This window comes from Megalops cyprinoides, chromosome 23 (assembly GCF_013368585.1).
Source record: "Megalops cyprinoides isolate fMegCyp1 chromosome 23, fMegCyp1.pri, whole genome shotgun sequence".
Lineage (NCBI taxonomy): Eukaryota > Metazoa > Chordata > Actinopteri > Elopiformes > Megalopidae > Megalops > Megalops cyprinoides.
This window is the reverse complement of record NC_050605.1, coordinates 7,122,006-7,136,482: the sequence shown is the minus strand read 5'-3', so window position 1 is coordinate 7,136,482 and position 14,477 is coordinate 7,122,006. Positions and strand designations below refer to the sequence as shown.

Below are 14,477 nucleotides of genomic sequence, written 5' to 3'. Positions count from 1 at the left end.
TTTCTGTAGAGGACTGAAATGCACATTTTTAACCCTGTCCTCAATCTACCCAATGCTAAAATTAGCAGGTGACTGCTCTGTGGCTTGTTACAGAGGCTTGTTGTTATGGCAGTACAATACAACTGTTTTGAATGAGGCAGTATGAGAAGACGATGGTCAGGTATATCCACCTATGACCAGGAATACTCAGTTTGAATTCCCCATTCCTTTTCTCTCTTCCTGTAAAACACATGATTGTTCCTTTTTAAACCCTGGCTTAAGTAATTTAAAGAGTGAAAATAATTGCATACAAATAAAACATGTCTTCATTTCTTGGTAGAAATCGCTACACTGAAATTACTTTAATTGTTCTTGCCTTCTTGCTGCAATGTAAACAGAAAATCTCACACCACTACCAGGAGCATTTTGGTTTTGATGAATAGACCATCTCAGAGGCGAAAGAGGGAGGTGTGCTCTCCACAGGCCTCTTTCGGCTTTGCAAGCCATACATCAAGCTGGACAGAGAGAGCCCCCTCTCCCAGCGCAGAGTCTGTGGAGACTGCCACTGCATAGCCAAACACACAGCCCTCATTAGTGTCTGTCTTCTCTCAAAATCTAGAAGCGGGGTTCAGACCAGGTTCGTGGCCACCGACGGGGGAGTCACGCGGATTTACCCGAGAAGGTATGCTAACGTGTCCTTTGCTTAAACCGCCCGCGCTCTGGCGGTAATGACCGCCCTGCATATGTATGAGCTATTGGCGGGTGTTGTTTTTGGCCTCCGACCGCCTGTTCTCTGTCGCTCCGGCGGGGACCTGCAGGGGCTGTGGCCCAGTTTGCGTCCGCACCTGGTCCTAATCACCGGGACCTGAAGCAACAACACGCACAGCTGCAGACCACCTTCCTGTCTCGCACTCGCTCACTCGCTCTCTCTCTCTCTCTCTCTCTCTCTCTGACGCTGCTCTCTAACTCCCTCTCTATCTCTCTGCATCTCTCCTCTCTCCCTCTGCTGTCTCTCTACCTCTCTCTTTCTCTCTCTACTCCTCTCTCTCTCTGTCCATTTCTCTCTCTCTACTCCTCTCTCTCTCCCTCTCTCTCTCTATTTCTGTCTCTCTACTCCACTCTCCCCTTCTCCTTTTTCCTCAGTCTTTCTCACTTTCTCTCTCTCTCTCTCTCTCTCTCTCTCTCTCTCACTCTCTCTGTATCCATTCCATTGGATCCTCTGCCTAGCCTGAATGATTATGAGGACATATAATAGCACTTGCTAGAGATATAAACTGGCTCATGGAGTGGGTGTGGAGACCAGAGCCAGCTGTTATATATCAAGTGGCCCTACTTTAGGAGAAGCATATAACTGTTTGCCAGTAACTGTTTTCCTTACTGCCTGTTTACAGGGCTGATGTAACTAGAGGCAAGTAGGTGCTGTTGTCTCTGCAGTTGCAGAGCGCTGTCCCTTTCTCTGACCACCCTCTATCGCACATGCTCAGAGGAGCTGCCAGAGTGGACGGTCGCCGCAGTTACTCTCCACATCAATGGCAGTGTGGTCCATTCTTGTCAGCTGAATGCTGCTCAACAGCAGACATCCCACTTCCTGCTAGCGTCTGATAGGCCGCATTCAGTATCGCAATTAGTAAGCGGCGGGGGAATGCAGCCCGTTTGAAGCGGCAGGGCCCCCCCCCCCGTCTGATTCAGATCCGTCGCCGTGACTCCTCCGTGTGTTCCCCCTACCCCCCGGGTTTGGCCCCGCATCTGAGCAACGCTCCCCAACCTGGATAGTCTCAGACCCGCGTGGGACCCCTCTGGACTTTGTGGTTTTGTGTCATTTGTTTGTTTTTTAATTTCCTCCTCTCCTTTCTTTAAGCGCCGGGGAGGAGTGGACGGAGAGGGCGGAGACGTATGAATCAAGCTTCTACAAGAGGAGTCTGGACAACGACCTCTACATCTTCACCGCGCCGCTGTCTAACAGTGCGTCCACTCTTCCCTTGTCCCCGTCCCGGAGCGCACAGCGTTCGTCGCTCCCATTACTGAATGCCCTGTTTCACAGCTGATCTGCATGCTGTGGCTTTGGCGAGCAGGTTTAATCATGCTTGTTAGAGTGCTCGAGCACCCACACCCAAACCACAGGCATTTGCTGCCGTGCGATTGGTGGGTGCGTGCTCTGTGTGTCCGTCACTGGCAGTGTTCTGTGGTTCTGTGGGTATTCTGGTGAAACAGCTGTCTTCTTGTTCAGACATACCCCCACCCCCCCGGGTGCGTGCACACACATACGCACGCATACAGACATACACGCATGCACACACGAACGCATGCACACACACAGAGCGTCAGCACACATTCAACACTGGAGGAGGGGTGAACGGGGTGCACGATAGCATCGCTAGGGGTATATAATGGGCACGGGGGACCCCAGGGGGGTCAACTTTGAAGCTCCACTCTTGATTTCAGTAGCAGGGGGTTGCAGGAGCTGCCGAGCGGGAGGTGAAGGCCCTCCACAGCATGAGCATTAAAACAGTGCGGACTCTGCAGTGCTCTTACTCTACCCTCCCCCCCCCCCCCCCCCCCCCCCGCATTCAGGGAGCAACAGCGACGAGTCGGGCATCCTGGTCAGCAGAGCAGTCGATCTTAACATCGATGGGGTGAAGCTGAAGCCGGCCGGTAAGGACTGCCTCACAAACCCACAGCACGGGAAGTTCACAATAAGTCGTCTTCAGACTGACGGTGGTGCTACTGTTAGGATGATAACGATGTGCAGAACCTGCAGTGCCCTAGACAGCTCTGTCCAGCTCTCCTAATTCTCAGTGCCTTCTCATTCGCTCATATGCGGAATGCTCCCTCATTCATCCATTGTGTGCGTTTGCAGTTGTCGGGGTGAAACTCAACATCTCTGCCTGGAGGACGAGCTTCACGAATACCGCAGTGAAGCCCAACGTAAGAGAAGGAATTTGGATTAAAGCATGTTAACACAAGTGGCTCGGTAGCGGTTATTGCTTAGACAGCTGGGCTTACAACCCAGAGGGTTATGAGTTCAAATCACAGATGGGGCGCTGCCGTTATAATGTTGAGCAAGATGCATAACTACATCTGTAAATATCCAGCTGTGAGTTTGGTAAACAGTGTCATGTCTCATATATTAAATATATTAATATATTCAAGTCCGATAGTTGGCATTTCCTGTTAGCCCAAATGTTCACTTGACCTTATTCTTTTATAAATATTGCACAGTGACCAAGTGTGTAACAGGAAGCATTACTATAAATTATGTTATAATTTATATATGTGTAACATCGTTAAATGTCCCATTCAGTGCAAGGATGAGATCTGCGGCTGCGTCTGGAATGATCAGGTATGGACGTGGTTCTTAATTTTTGATCGCAGAATACCCTACCCTACCCGTACCGACGCTCCCCCACCCTCTCCCCCATTTACTATGCACGTCTCTCCTTAACCCCAGAACATCGAGTGCGTCATCCTCGACGACGGAGGCTTCCTGCTGATGTCCAATCAGGACGACCACATGGAACAGGTGAGCTTCCCATTTCGGTGATGCTACGCTATCAACTGTGTAGCCGCATAGCTCCGTGGGTTCATGGTTTCTCACAGACGCAGGAAGCTGAGTAAATGTTTTTTATCCGCACCATTAAAACGGAACAATGACAGACGCAGCATGGTCCTCAGAGAGGCAAATATATCACTGTCTTAATATTTGGCAGGATTATTAGAATCGTGACCGGAGTGGGGGGGGCCCGTGTTTTTAAAGGGGATCCAGGCCTACATCACGCCTCAAAAAGAAAGGAAAGCAAGCATACACAGGACTCTGCTTTTATTATTTGTAATATTGCATGGTGAAAGGGGGCCTTGCCTTTTTATATTTCCTTTTGACCTTTACAGTTTACTGGAGGTGAATTTCCCAAGAATCAGATTTCTCAGGGTAGAATGAGACCAGTGGGGCATCGCCTTGTGGGGAGACTCAGAATAAATAAAAGACGGATTTTCCGGCAAGCTAACACATTTCAACTCAGGGCTCCTTCTGAGTGACACACAACCAACCAGATGCTCCTCAGTTCATTATTTTTATTTACTTTTATGAGACTCAAATTGCTATGTTTTGCTTGAATTTATCGGTGCCAGCTGCTTCTATATTGCAGATTAACCTACAAGATGTGTATCTCATGTTGATTATATTCTCTCTACATGCGGTTGATGAGTGTGATTAGGACACATTCTAAAATTTAATGTCAGTCCACTGTGAGCAAATAAACAAATAAAATCCAGGAGAAAAAGGTCAAACCTTTCCACATCTCGGAGGCAAATTTTAAAAGGCCGTCCAGCATAATTGTCAGGCAACAGCTGCGATGAAGTCTGTACTGGCTTGGCATTTTGATGTTTGCTCTGTGCGTGGGCCCAGAGTTTGTCCTTCCTGCCACGGGTTCCCGAACATTTCCTGCCCCCCCCCACAGATTGGACAGTTCTACGGCATGATCGACCCCTCCCTGATGATCCAGCTGCTGAACATGTCGCTGTACTCCTTCAACAAGACATACGACTACCAGTCGGTGTGCGACCCGGAGCGGGAGACCAAGGCCGCGGCCGGGCCGCGTTCCGTCTACATTGTGAGTGTTCCCCCGTCGGACGGGGCGCGAGGAGGAGAGTGGGGAGGTTGGGCGGGCGTGAGTCAGTGCCCGGAGGCTGCGGAGGACCCCGCGCGCTCGCACGCGAGGCCTAATCAAAACAGCATGCGCCTGATTAAGAGCAGGGCCCGAGCTGCTGTTCCTTTTAATTTCACACTGATCCGGTTTTACCCGCTCCGTAATCCAGGCCTGCTCCCCTGCCTGCCACGACGCAATCCCAGTACATTTCTCGAGTCAGCACACGCATCTGGTGGCGAATATCTGACCCCTTTTTTCTGTGGAATTGTTTTCACGACGGTTCTGTAGAAAGATTGTGACATCTCCGCAAAAACCAGTTTTTCCGTACGGCGTGCGTTTGGCTTTCGGGAACTCGCCACGCCGTGAGAAGTAGCGCTTTGTCGCTCTGAAGCCACGTCCTTTCAGCTCTCTTATTTCCTTAATCATCTGTGATAATCCACTCAGTCTGGGGAAAGTTCAGGTAACCATAAAAAATTGTAACATGACCCCACCACATTGCAGTCGTTTGATCCTGAGCTGCAAAGAGCCCATTTTGCAGGTAGGATGTGGCTGAGCAAGTGCTGGTTTTAACCTTGGTGTTTTTTGGTTCCCCCCCCACACGACAGCCCACGATAGCAGACATACTGAACATCGGCTGGTGGGCGTCAGCCGCAGCCTGGTGAGTTGAGCAGGGCCAGGGTGCCCCAACTTTTCATTCATTCAAGCCTCAGTCTCCTGGAGTGAATGTCAACAGTAAAAATGGCAGTAAAAATGCTGGCAAGATGCGGCAGGACCAGATCCCTATGCCAACAGGAAGAGAAACATCACACACACACACATACAGTACCAGTCAAAAGTTTGGACACACTTTTCTTGCTTTATTTTTTTTACCATTTTCAACATTTTGGAATAATAGTAGACATCAGAACTATGAAACACAAATTTAATTATGCACAGACCAAAAATGTTGTAAACAAATCTAAACTATCTTATATTTTAGATTCTTGAAAATAGCCAAAAAATATTTTTTAAAAAATATTTTTTTTGGAAAGAAATTCATACATAGGCATTAACGTCACTGCTAATATTTGTCTAAGAAACAAATTTCAAGAATTTAAGTATATGACTTTAGATCAAAATGTTTGAGTGCATGTTTATATTATAATAAGGTGTGTCCTTTCGACCAGTACTGTGTGCGTCTTCAAAACAAGCATCCACCTTTTGGATTTCTGCATCCCACACGGACATTTAACTTAGTGTGGAATGTGCACCATTTTGTGCCATTTTCTGTTTCATCTTGCACGTTGCTGCACGAAGATCCCTGACTCGCAGTGGTGTGTCTTCACTTTCAGGTCTTTACTGCAGCAGCTGTTTCTCAGCCTTACTTATCCTCATCTAATGGAAGCAGGTAAGGCCAAACGGAACTACAGTTACTCCGTTTGTTATTTTCACACGTTCCTCTCAGTTCATTAATTTGCATTTAAACGGTCTCAGATTTGTTGTGTGTTTTTTTTTTTTTTTTTTAATGAAAGTTTACTTCAAAAAAATTTGTTGCAAGACAAAGTGTAAATGGTGGCGTTTTAAAATCAGCATCCTGAGAAACTGGCAGCTGTGCGAAGCAGCCAGAGGTTTTTGGTAATAATTCATGTTGTGGTCTTTTAGATTAATGCCTGTGTTGCTTGGCTTTCAACTCGGATGTGAGACATTTTGATTTTGATCATTTGCAGTGTGATTTATGCTGTCTACACATTTCCCCTGAGCTATGGAGCACTGCTGCATTGCATGGTTTTAGTTTGGACATGGCTATGCATTTTGCTCTTCCAATGTAGATGAATAAACTAAATAGCAAATACTTTAGCTTTGGCTTTTCTTTAGAAGCCTGGTGTATATAAAAGAAGTTGGCAAAGCCCTTGTAATTTTTAGGTTTTGATGCTAAACAGACTCTTCAGACATGTGTCTGTGTTTGTATATCAGTGATTTATAACCCCCTGAACTGCAGCCTATAGAACTGGGCTTGGTTGTCTAAATATACAACTTCCACACTGCCAGTGTCTTATCAGTGGCCTTCATGTTAATCTTAGTAGACGGACATGCCTCAACATGATCTTAATCGCACTGGGGTGTGTGTGTGTGTGTGTGTGTGTGTGTGTGTGTGTGTGTGTGGGGAACAGCTGACATGGAGGATGATCTCACAGAAGCCCTTTCCAAAGAGAGCTGCATCACAGAGCAGACCCAGTACTTCTTCGAAAGCAGCGAGACGTCCTTCCGCGGAAACCTGGACTGCCTGAACTGCTCCAGGTAAGATCCTGCCGCCCCTCTGGGTAGCAGCATGGAGCAGTGGGTAAGAAGTGCGGCTCGTACCCGTAAGTTCACCAGTTCAGTTCCCAGGGTGGCCTCTGCTGCTGTACCCTCGAGCAAAACGCTTAACCTGAACTGCCCCAGAAATTACCCAGCTGTATATATGGGTGATATGCATGTAATTATGTAAGTCTCACTGGACAACTTTCATAACTATGCTATGCTAATGTCATGTAGCGACCCTAACAGGAAACTGAGGAGAGATGAATCGGCGCGTTACCCTTTTGCAGTTTGATTGGTTTGGTCCAAGTGCCACGTGCTGGTCCGAGCAAACCAGCAACAGTCCTGGCGAGCAGGCGTCCTCTAATCACCAAGGCACAGCTCTCAAGGTCAAGTGAGTGATTTAGCGAGAGCGCTGTGTAAGACGACCCCGCATAATCGGCCGTCCCGGTGTGGCAGGGACTCCGCGGGGACCGGTCTGGAGCGGGATCGGTTTCCAGGCCTGTGGAACAAGCGCGTGTTGGCATTTTAATTTGCCTCCGAAAACCGCCTGATCTGCCGGGAGGCGGGGAGGGGGAGAAGAAACGAAGGTCAATGCCCCGTCAACCCAGTACCTGAGGAGACTGTAAATTTAACCTGCGGTGAATTTTGTGTAAACCCGCCACGGGGACAGCCGTCAGGGGGATTACGGATATGGCATTTTTAATGTCCCCACGTGCAGTTGTGCGCCTGCAGTATTTCTGCCTCGTACACTAACCACTTTAGACACGTAAACTTTAACGACCACCATAAAGAAACTTCCATTTCAAGGCAAGTGCACCGCTTTCTTGGGCTTCGGGATATGTAATTTAATCTAGGCCCGACCGCGACCACAGCTTTGTCTCTGGTTATTACAGGAAAACGAGCACATACTTTTTTAAAGGCACCGAGGGTTGTTCTAGGGGACGGTAAAACCCAAAGAAAGTGTTTGGTTGGATGTACCAAGCATTAATAAATCTGCTTTATAAGGGCAGTTGCACTATTGGTTTCTTGGTATGTCCAACTGAACATTTTTGCTCCAATTTTTCAAACACTTACTCACTTTTTTTTAGATGAGTGAATTTCCAGCATTAGTTAGACATACAAATTAAATGGTTATTATAAGACTTATAAAAGGGTGCATTTTCCAAGAACAAGCCCAGCCAGCCTCATGAGATTAATTAATGGATTGATGGATGAATGAAGATTTTAAGCGCTGATATCTTTTCATAACACTAATTCCAGCCATAAACTGTGCCTGCCATGGGTAAGCTGCTTCAGCTCTCTCTGTCAGGACCTGTACACCACACAGCAGCAATGTGTTGTAATGGTAAAGGAGCATAGCTTGTAACATAGAAGTTGCTGGTTCAATTCCCAGATGAGCCACTGTTGTTGTACCCTTAGGGAAGGTAATTAACCCAGGCTGGCTCAGTAAATGTCCAACTGTTTGAATGGATAGCATAAAAATTGTAAGCCATGTAAGTCTCACTGGATAACATAAAATATAAATATATATATTGTTATACCCATATATATATGTTGGACATAACTAGGCTCCTGCAAGTAGATGTGTTCAGCATTTTAAATTCATGTGAATTATCTTTTATATTGCCATTATTGTACTTGTCATTTAATAGTAAGTCGAAAAGCCTGCAGAACTACTTTTTCCCCTGTCGTGAGAGACATTTTGATCTACGCAGATTGGTTTTGTGCCACACAGTGGAAACCTTTCCAAAGTCGACCATCTTGGCTCTTGTTTGTTTTGCTTGAGACACACGAAACCGGCTCGGGGCTCAGCTCCAAGCGGTAACCCGTTTCCCAGAGCACCACTCTCCCATGCGTGAAGGAACCTTGTTTTGATGTCGGGACTTTTAGCATTCCACCGTCCCCTTTGATTAGAGGTCCGAGTCAGGCTCTCTTGTGGCTGCCCATCCCCGTGCAAACCGGAGCCGTCACAATGACAGCAAACAAAAGGCTCCAAAAAAGGCTGCCCCCCCCCCCAGGCTGACTCAGGGTCACAGCAGCAGGCATGAGATACAAGCTCACCTGTACAGGGAGGTGAGACCTCTCTTGCTAACGCCTTTGGGCAACAAAATGTGGCACATGCTCGTCAGGACTCTTCCAGCATCCTGGATGAGGCTCGAAGGTTGCCTGCCTGCTTCTGTCCGCTCTGCACCTGCCCAGCTAACGCGAGCACACGCCTCTCTTTCAGGATGTTCAACGCGGAGAAGATCATGGGCACGAACCTGGTATTCCTCATCGCCGACAAGAAGGACACCTGCCCGTGTGACGCCAAGCCGCTGGTCCAAGCGGAGCAGCCGTGTATCCTTAACCGGCACCATCTGTGCACACCACGCGAGCGCTTTTTAAAAACTCCGCCTTGTAGATTTCACGAGTTTATTTTACCAGGTCGTTTCACAAGGTCAGTAACTTCCGAGGAATATGTGGAGTCATAATAATCATAATCACAATCATCTGTCCGATCGATGGAGCACAACAGAAACAGGAAACGTTTGCACAATGATCTTAATGCCTCGATTTCCTCCTAGTGAGCACCTCTCTTCCTTTGCAGTGGTAGTCATGAGTGAGGAGAAGCTGACAGACAAAAGGGTGAACTGCTTGAAATTCTGAGTTTTTTTTTTCTCCCTTAACAAACCCCTTTAGCTGCAGGCCCTAACCCCTGCTTACTGGCAGAGAATCCCAGGTACAGGAAAGGACCAGACGTCTGTTTCGACAATGACCCAGATGTAAGTTACCAAAATACAATGCAAGGCGCTTACACTGTTTTTGCAGGGATATAATAATCCATATTTTTCAAAGAGCAAACAGTGCAAACCAATTACTCTTTTCTTTTTTTACCCAATTCAAACCAATTAACATGTTTTTATCAGTACATGTGCTTTGAATATGTTATGCTCTTACGGAATTACTGAATGCTAGTACTTGTCCTTAAAAATGGCTGCCCTTTCTTTCATAACTTTTCTGTAAATAATTGTTTTCAGCTTTCACACATTAAGACTCAGTGTTTGGAATATGTTCCATATTTGAGTCACTCCAGGGCAAGGCCTCCAGCCTCTCAAAACAAGCCTTAGTGTGTGAAACCTCGATGCTTGCTCGCTTGGTGTGTTTTTGGACCAGTCTCTTACTCGTGTCACTGTTTTTGTTCTTTGTCGTTTTGTAATGGCGTAAACTTTACCTGTGACACTCACTCTGCCTCAATCTAGATGGATGCACTTCTCTCTCTCTTTCTTTCTCTGTCTTTTTTTCTCATTTACTTCTCGCGTTTACTCTGCTAACAGCCGGCCAGAATGGTTGTCGCATGACTCTCTCTCATCCCTTTCTTTGTCACCTCTCTTTGTGTTCTGTTCCCTTCCTGCGTTTCGATTGGCCACTCATCTCTTCCTGCTTTTCGATTGGCCGCTCATGCCGCCCGTTATTAATAGGATGAGCCTATATGCACGACAAGTCGTGGCTCTGCCTTGGCCTCGACTCCTCTCTTCATTTTACTGCAAGTGTTCATGTGCTTTCAAGGGTCAGTCTCATCTCTTTCCTTTCTGTTTATTTAGGACACCCTTGTGTGTGTGTGTGTCTGTGTGTTTGTGTGTACGATTGTGTGTATGCTTGAGTATGTGTGTGATTGCTTATGCACGTGTGTGTGTGTGTGTGTGTGTGTGTATGTGTGTGTGTGTGCGCGCGCATGTGTGCGCGCATACGTGTGTATGTATGCATACGCTTGTTTGCATATGTATGTGCATGCATGTGTGTGTGTGTGCATTTGTGCGTGTGTGCGTGTGTGTGCGATACCATAGAGTAATATTTGATGGTTTGTTTCATAATGTTTTTAATTTATCAGTTTATTTAACTAATGTGGGGGAGGGGTTATGTTATGAGATTTAAATCCATGTTTTTAAGGTTAGCAAAACTGACATAACTAACCATTCATAACCAAGTGACATTTATAAGCACAGCGAAGGAGTAGCACTGAATACTGATGTTTCTGTATGACATTAACATGGACATTCATTTATGTTACTCTAGATTCATGTATTTATTGTCCCATAATGGGTGGTGTTGTAAAGTATGCGTGTGTGTATAGACTCCCAGAGGAAGGGCCGTTTGTTTTTGCTGAGTCCAGATGAGACACGCTAAAAGGAGATGATACAGCCCCCTGTTATTCCACCGCGGATTCAAAGGGGCTGGAAAATAGGCCACCAGTCCCTTCCTCCCTCTTTCAGCGGGAGAAAGTTAATTTTTTCGGAATGCGATTCTTTCCGAGAGATATTTTCTTTGGAATAAACATAGGAAGCGGCAGATGTGCTTCCTGGCTTTTGACAATGTCCAGTAGATCAATCCCACCACAGCACCCAAAAGGCTAAAAACAGCCCACGCCGCCTCTTCCTTTGTCACTAGGCAGCAGCTTCCCCGCAGAACACGGGAGCTCACAGATCAGAACAACTGTCGCAGGTAGTTTAGCGTTTGTGGTAGTGACACTGTCAGATCACAACAGGGAGGGTGGTGAACAGTTGTAAAGGAATCGTATGACAACACCGTGTATGTAAATCACAAGAAAAGCCTTACGCTTTGTATACCTCAGGTCTAGTTAAGTTTAAGCACCGTGTTTACAGGGACTGTAGAAAAGTGCCAGCGTAGAGTGACAGAGCAGGATAGAGTAGAGTAAGAGATATTATGGTGTGCGTCACTGACTGCTCACCCCCGTCCCCCACCCCCACCTCCCCCGTCCCTGCATCTGTGGTAACAGGAGGATTCTTCTGACTGCGGTGGGGCGTCCGGTCTGAGTCCGTCGCTCTGGTCCATGGTGGGCATCCAGCTGGTTCTGCTCTGGGTCCTGGCCGGATCGAGGCACTACCCGTCATGACCTGAGAGCCCACAGAATGTCCACCGCTGTCCATGCATACATTTTAGAATCCTGCCAGATTTTATTTGTGAGATTCTACATTTGGGGTGTGGGGGGAGGGAGGGGGGGGCTGGCGGATGGGGGGGGGGCAGAGCCTCCAAGACCACTTGGAAAGTAAAAGACTGATAGGGGGTGCTCCCTGGCCTTGCTCTGCTGCCCGGGGACATGTGTTTATTGAGGATAAATATAGAGCCATCTGAAGCCTAATGAGTACAGAGGCGACAGAGAGGGCTGCCTTATCCTGGAAGGGAAGTGGAGGTAAAGCAACTTCATTTATGTCATAGGGTTTCTCGTGTGCTTCTATGTAAAAAAATAAATACATAAGTAAAAATGATCGGGTTAATGGTATTACACTGCCAGACATTTCAGATGGAAAATAAGTGCTGCCCCTATCCAAGATACCACAGTGTTTTTTTTTTTTTTAACCTGATTATGTTGAAAGGACTGGGATGGCTTTGTGTTTGTGTTTTTTTTTTATCCTGACTGTACATTCTGCTGCAAGAAAGGTGAGAAAAAATGTGAAAGCTAAAAAAAAAAAAAAAAATTTCAAAGTGAAACTTTCACTTTCCCGCCAACCTCACTCATGCCATACTACCAGGGTGCTAATGGCTGGTTTCACATTGTTTTGCAGCAGTGGCCCCTTGAAAACAACTCTCAAAATACATCTCCAATTGAACTTTATGCACTCACATTTCACGAGGGAACCGCTGGAATCCTCTCTCTCTGTCTCTTCCAGCGGTAATGAAACATGTATTTTAATTTCAGGCTGCATTTTGGTCATCATTGTTTGGTGCCCTGAAAATACAGGGGTTTGCTGCCAGCCTCTACACTGTAAGAACGAGGCCTTGTCTTGTGACACGGTGTGAAAGGGTACTTTGTCGCCTTGGTCATCGAGTTTGTTCATCTGTTTTTCTGTGTAGTGCAATTTAAATACTGAGAGATAGCCAAACTTTTATTTGTATTTATTCATTTATTTGAATGCTTGAAGATATTGAACAAAAGCAAATGTTTTCATGACATTGTTGTAGCTTTATTTTATTTATTTGCTGGGCCTTTTCTGGGTCTTTCTGCATGTTGCTGCTGTTATTTTAAGTTTCTTTCTTGGTTTTTGATTGTAAATGTTTCTGCAAAAAAGGACAGTAAGTCAAAAGGAACAGGGACATTTGGTGCATTATGATGTATTTGTGCAAACTATCAGATTTGTTATAAACAAAAATGGTGTGAATGAGCAGGTAACAATTGCTGGTATCACACTTCAACATAATACTATTCTTGTGCTGACTCTCCCCTTTATTTAATAAAAGTTTCCTTTCCAAGAAGGTACACATTGCCAATGAAAGCCTAGAAAGCTGGAACTTTGAACTGGGATTTGGAGGGAAAACAGCAAAATATGAGTGTTATGGAATCTGGCATGGAACACAAATTCAGTAAAGTTTCCCACTAAATTTGGATACATTCAGCAAGAAAATGAAAAGCTGTTTCTCTGGTGGGTTGTATTTCTTCCTGGTCTCATGTCCTGTTCTCATACTAAACTCCACCTCAGAGTTCCTACTCCAACATGAAGCTGAAAAAAGCAATTTGTAAAGTTGTGTGCATAGCAAATGCAGTCCTGGCTGTGATGTACAGTGGACACTTACCGTTAATACGAATTAACTCCTTCCTACAAATATAGTATAATAATCATATGTAAGTCTGATAATCAAATGCAATTTTCAATTTTCTATAAATCAAATAAGCAAATTTGGAACCCTAATCATTTTTCAAGTGATTTGATTATGTAGAATAATTACGCAGGGGAATTGTGTGGAATATATCAGCAAATGTTCACTTTCTTGTCATTCTGTTCATTGTCCGTCGTTTTGTTTTTAACAATCGAGATAGCATGGTGGTGTATAATTTATATTTAAATGATTCTCTTTATTGCAACTGAGGTACCTGGACATGAAATGCACTTTTCTTTTTTCTCTGTGTTACACAGCTCATGTTGAGTCTCGGTGAGTGTTGGGCTCTGACGGTTTGCTTCCAGCAGTCACACGTCGGTCAAATTCCACATTTGACTTTATTTCTTGCATTTGGTGGATGCCGTTGCTTTTGCGATGCGCATTCAAAAATTAAGTGATTATTTTCTCTCCAAATGTGCGTACATGACAAACAACTGTGTTTATGTAAGTAATGAACACCGAGGGTGAATTTGTAATGGACAGTTACCACACGAATGCAACCGAATTCAAGGACATGGCTGAAAGGTTCATTCATACGTTTAGTGAATATCAGGAAGCATAGTTACACACACACTGTTCTGTTTAGTTACCCCTTCCGAAACCCCAATTATGCAAAGCGGTTTTGGGCTATTAGAATACATATTTCTGTTTATTTCCTTTCATTATAGATACATTAAATACGCATAGAAATACATTCACTCATCGCGTGGAAATCAGTCTGTGGCTTTCACATTATTAGCATAATAGACAGTGGTGGATTATCAGATTGGCCCTAATTGTACACCATTTGGTAGTTATTTACCAAAAAAATTATGGGTTACAATCTTTCAAATTCGCTGCTCATTTCTGCTTTGGGAGTTACATTTAGACCACCAAAGTCAATGCCTCTATTTCAGTAACATGACAACATCTGAGGTACAGTTG

The 14,477-nt window shown here is 45.5% G+C and overlaps 1 protein-coding gene across 4 annotated transcripts in view; it reads left to right on the top strand.

Annotated features, from left to right (window-relative positions):
• Positions 1-11,857, top strand: part of LOC118770145 (voltage-dependent calcium channel subunit alpha-2/delta-1-like) — a 137,153-nt gene extending 125,296 nt beyond the window's left edge. For all 4 annotated transcript variants that reach the window (XM_036517619.1, XM_036517620.1, XM_036517617.1 and 1 more), the window contains 13 exons: positions 599-661; positions 1,838-1,941; positions 2,551-2,631; positions 2,837-2,904; positions 3,281-3,319; positions 3,428-3,499; positions 4,434-4,586; positions 5,228-5,280; positions 5,954-6,009; positions 6,773-6,899; positions 9,130-9,239; positions 9,582-9,664; positions 11,677-11,857. In XM_036517619.1, coding sequence (XP_036373512.1) covers positions 599-661; positions 1,838-1,941; positions 2,551-2,631; positions 2,837-2,904; positions 3,281-3,319; positions 3,428-3,499; positions 4,434-4,586; positions 5,228-5,280; positions 5,954-6,009; positions 6,773-6,899; positions 9,130-9,239; positions 9,582-9,664; positions 11,677-11,793 — 1,126 coding nt within the window. In that variant the 3' untranslated portion in view covers positions 11,794-11,857. The remainder of the gene's footprint in view (positions 1-598; positions 662-1,837; positions 1,942-2,550; positions 2,632-2,836; positions 2,905-3,280; positions 3,320-3,427; positions 3,500-4,433; positions 4,587-5,227; positions 5,281-5,953; positions 6,010-6,772; positions 6,900-9,129; positions 9,240-9,581; positions 9,665-11,676) is intronic.
• The last annotated feature ends 2,620 nt before the right edge of the window (positions 11,858-14,477 follow it).